The sequence below is a fragment of the Hordeum vulgare genome, chromosome 1H (assembly GCF_904849725.1).
Source record: "Hordeum vulgare subsp. vulgare chromosome 1H, MorexV3_pseudomolecules_assembly, whole genome shotgun sequence".
NCBI classification, from domain to species: domain Eukaryota; kingdom Viridiplantae; phylum Streptophyta; class Magnoliopsida; order Poales; family Poaceae; genus Hordeum; species Hordeum vulgare.
Window position 1 is genome coordinate 345853203 of NC_058518.1, and position 3230 is coordinate 345856432.

At 53.0% G+C, this 3230-nt stretch overlaps 1 protein-coding gene across 1 annotated transcript; it reads right to left on the reverse strand.

The window, feature by feature from the left end:
- Nucleotides 1–543: 543 nt before the first annotated feature.
- LOC123410755 (bZIP transcription factor 29-like) lies at nucleotides 544–2958 on the reverse strand. The gene is made up of 4 exons (XM_045103699.1): nucleotides 2081–2958; nucleotides 1858–1990; nucleotides 1641–1725; nucleotides 544–1055 (listed from the first exon to the last, which is right to left on the reverse strand). The coding sequence occupies exons 1-4, from the start codon at nucleotides 2800–2802 to the stop codon at nucleotides 853–855; spliced, it is 1143 nt and encodes a 380-aa protein (XP_044959634.1). The 5' UTR covers nucleotides 2803–2958; the 3' UTR covers nucleotides 544–852.
- Nucleotides 2959–3230: the final 272 nt, after the last annotated feature.

Below are 3230 nucleotides of genomic sequence, written 5' to 3' on the forward strand. Positions count from 1 at the left end.
TGTGGTTTTATGTTATCCACTAACCAACATATATTTATGTGATGAAATTTAGCGCCGGTGGTTGTATATATTATATTGTTACTACTATATCACATGGTTGCACGATTGATGGTTTTATAAGCCGGTTGGATCTGATTGATTTGCAAAATCATTAGTCGAGTCAAAAATTTAAACCAAATTCAAAATTGAATAACTCAACTGGATTAGCGACATTCAAAATTGATGAATAGGGAATTAAAAGGATTGAATGGGAGACTTCCTTGAGAAATTATTGGCCGGATCAAAATCGGGTGATTCAATTCTAAATTGAAGATCTCAATCAATTATGAAGCCTTAAAAAATAAAAAATAAAGCACATTGTATTGTATAAAAGAATTGAATGATAAAACTTTAAGAAATTGTTGAGCCGGTTAAAAGAAAATGATCAAATTCCAATTGAATACCTTAATTAAATGTGGGCTCTTTAAAACTAAGGAGCATATTGTTATAGAAGATTTCTGGAGTAGAACATCAACTAAGATTTTGAACAAAGGCTTTTCCATCAAAATAAAATCTGAAAGGCTTGGCACACCATGAAGCCACACACATTACTCAGTAGTCAATACAGATTGATATATACTACAAATGAATTTAGTTCTGGCATTTTAATTCCAGCCACAATGTGTGTTCGGTAAAGGGACTAAAGAAAACATTCAGAAAAAACAATACACTGCCGGTTTCTTTTCCCCGGACAGGCACAAACAGCAATAGACGATATCAACGTCCAAAACAAATGTGTTAGGAAATGTAAAATCGTTCAGATCATCTAAATGGACTAGAACTTGAGTGTGTTCTCCCTCCCTCCTGAAACCATCAGTTGGACTCGCGAGTCTGCTCCGGCTGCTCCAGCTGGTAGAAGGGTATCTGCTGCTGCTTGTGCATCTCTAGCATCTGGTTCTGGCAGCGGAGCTGCATTTGCTGCGCCAGGCCGCCGGACGAGGCCGCGTCGCCGCCGCGCTCCGACGTCGCCGACTGCTTCAGGCGCTGGACCTCGCCGGTGAGCGCCTCGTTCAACGCTGCTCAGAGAGAAAAGGGAGACGTTCAGGATAAGCTGGTTGCTAAAAATATAGCACTCCTACAAATGTGGCATGTTCAATTAACAAAGCAGATCACTGGCAATGTGATCAGAATTAATCGTGTAAGGTGATCGCGCCACTTGTGTTATCTTAAGACTGCCGGCCTCTTGTGACATGGTTAGTGCCCGTCAACATCGTGACATGAACTAAGGCGAGGGAGCCCTCTTGGATTTATTAACATAGTTAAATATTCTTGTATGGTGGAAAAACAAGAGCCCAAGAAACGGATCCGGCGTCTGACGGAGTCGCCTCGTAGTCCGGTCATTCCAACAAAACGCATTATAAATTTCGTCCGGCTACATGCCGGCAACTAACAGCTTCGTCAGAGGACAAACCCTTGATGGTTAGAAAAATATTAACGACATGCGATTCTTGGAAGCCTTGCTAATGGTATCAGTGTCGCGTCGTGGAGTACATGGTAAGGACTAACTGGCAAATGCACCACGCCGGTGCGCGCCCCACGACCGACAACACAAACTCTGAAATTTGTATGTGCGAGAATGCGGGAATTCGATGGTTGCTCACCGTCGCGCAGCTGCGCCTGCTGCTCCATGGCCTGCAGCCGGAACTTGAGCTCGTTGTTGTGCGTGGCCAGCCCCGACGAATCGCGCTGCAACAAAGAGGAGGAAGAAGATGAAGAAAATTTTAGCCCAACGAGAACTGTGGATGATCGAGTGACCGATTGCTGTAGGAAAAATGCCTGCATAGTGCGCGCACGGATGGGTGGTGGTGGTGGACGTACCTGTAGGTGAGTCAGCTGCGCGGAGAGAGTGGTGGCCTCCGTCTGCAGGATCTGCACCTTGTGCTCCAGCTCGGCGATGTACCGCATCCGCCGCTCCTTGGACCGCGCCGCCGATTGCCTGTTGGCGAGCACCCTGCCAAGGGCCGGCGCAACATGTCAGTCCAGCTCGGTGGTAGCAGTAGCGCATTGATATGCATTGTGACTAGCTGTGACGGGGGCCTACCTCTTGACGCGCTTTGGGTCTGCGAGGGCCATCTCGGCGAGCTTCTCGTCGGCCATGATCCGCTTCATCTCGGCCGGGGTGAACTCGCCGCTGCCGAACTCCAGGCTGAACTTGCTGGGTTCCCCGCCGTTGGCCGAGAAGCTGAGCTTCCCCATGAGGCTGTCCATGGACAGGCTCCGCGCGTGCCGGGCCGCCGCGGCCGCCGTCGGCTCCCCGTCGGCATTCCTCTTCTTGCCGGCCTCGCCCCAGAGGAAGACCTGGCTCTCGACGCCGCCGTAGTCCTCCGACTCGTTCTCGCTGCTGTCGGCGCCGTTCGCGGGAGGCATGCTGCTCCCGCGGCTGTCCCCGTCGGAGCTGTTCAGCCCGTCCATGCCCTCCATGCTCATGAACGCGTTGAACAGCTCGTCGCCGCCTACGGCGCCGCCGCCGGGGAGCCCCCAGCCGGACTCCGTCTTGGGGGACGGCGGCGGGAAGTAGCCGAATGGGACGTCGCTGCGAGACCGGCGGTGCGCCTTGCGCGGCGCCGAGTCGTCCTGCATCCGCATGCACGCGTCCGCGACGTGCAGGGAGTGGGAGCCGGCCCCCGAGGGCGGCGTCGGCGGGAGCCCCGCCCGCTGCCTGCCGCCCTGCCCCTGCCCCGGCGCCATGCCCCTGCCGGGCGTGGGCAGCGGCGGCACGGCAGCCTGGACGTGGCGGTGCATCAGCTCGTTCGTGGTGCCCATGTTCCTGGCCGGCTTGGCAGAGCGGTGGCCTGGCGCGCGCGCTCTCGTCCCGTCCCGTCCCGTGTCGTGCGTTTGACGATGGAGGTGGTGGGATGATGATGATGATGCGCTCGTCTCGGCGGAGTTTGTTTCGCGCGGGGCGCCCGTGCCCACGCGGTTTCCAGGGCGTATTATAATCGGTGCGTCCCTTTTTCGTCCAGGTGGTGGCCCATCATCCCGTCTCGGGATTCTGCAGCCGGCAGCGGCAAGCGGCAGGAGCATCCGCTTCGGGCTGCCCGCCTGCTCAAGTTTTTTTACAGGGTTGGATTGGAAGAATGCTCAGGTGGTGTTTCTTTTCAAGGACCTGATTTTTTTTTAATTCTAAGGACTAAAGAAAAAAATCCTTTTAAAAAAGTCATTTTTAGTCTTTTAAGGAAAAGTCCGTTCTG

What these genes read in the sequence shown, in the direction of transcription:
- LOC123410755 (XM_045103699.1), bottom strand. Translation starts at nt 2,802, where the DNA reads ATGGGCACCACGAACGAGCTGATGCACCGCCACGTCCAGGCTGCCGTG. An exon ending in GACCCAAAGCGCGTCAAGAG is followed by an intron (nt 1,991 to 2,080) that starts GTAGGCCCCCGT and finishes GGCCCTTGGCAG; the next exon opens with GGTGCTCGCCAACAGGCAAT. An exon ending in CGCAGCTGACTCACCTACAG is followed by an intron (nt 1,726 to 1,857) that starts GTACGTCCACCA and finishes TCTTTGTTGCAG; the next exon opens with CGCGATTCGTCGGGGCTGGC.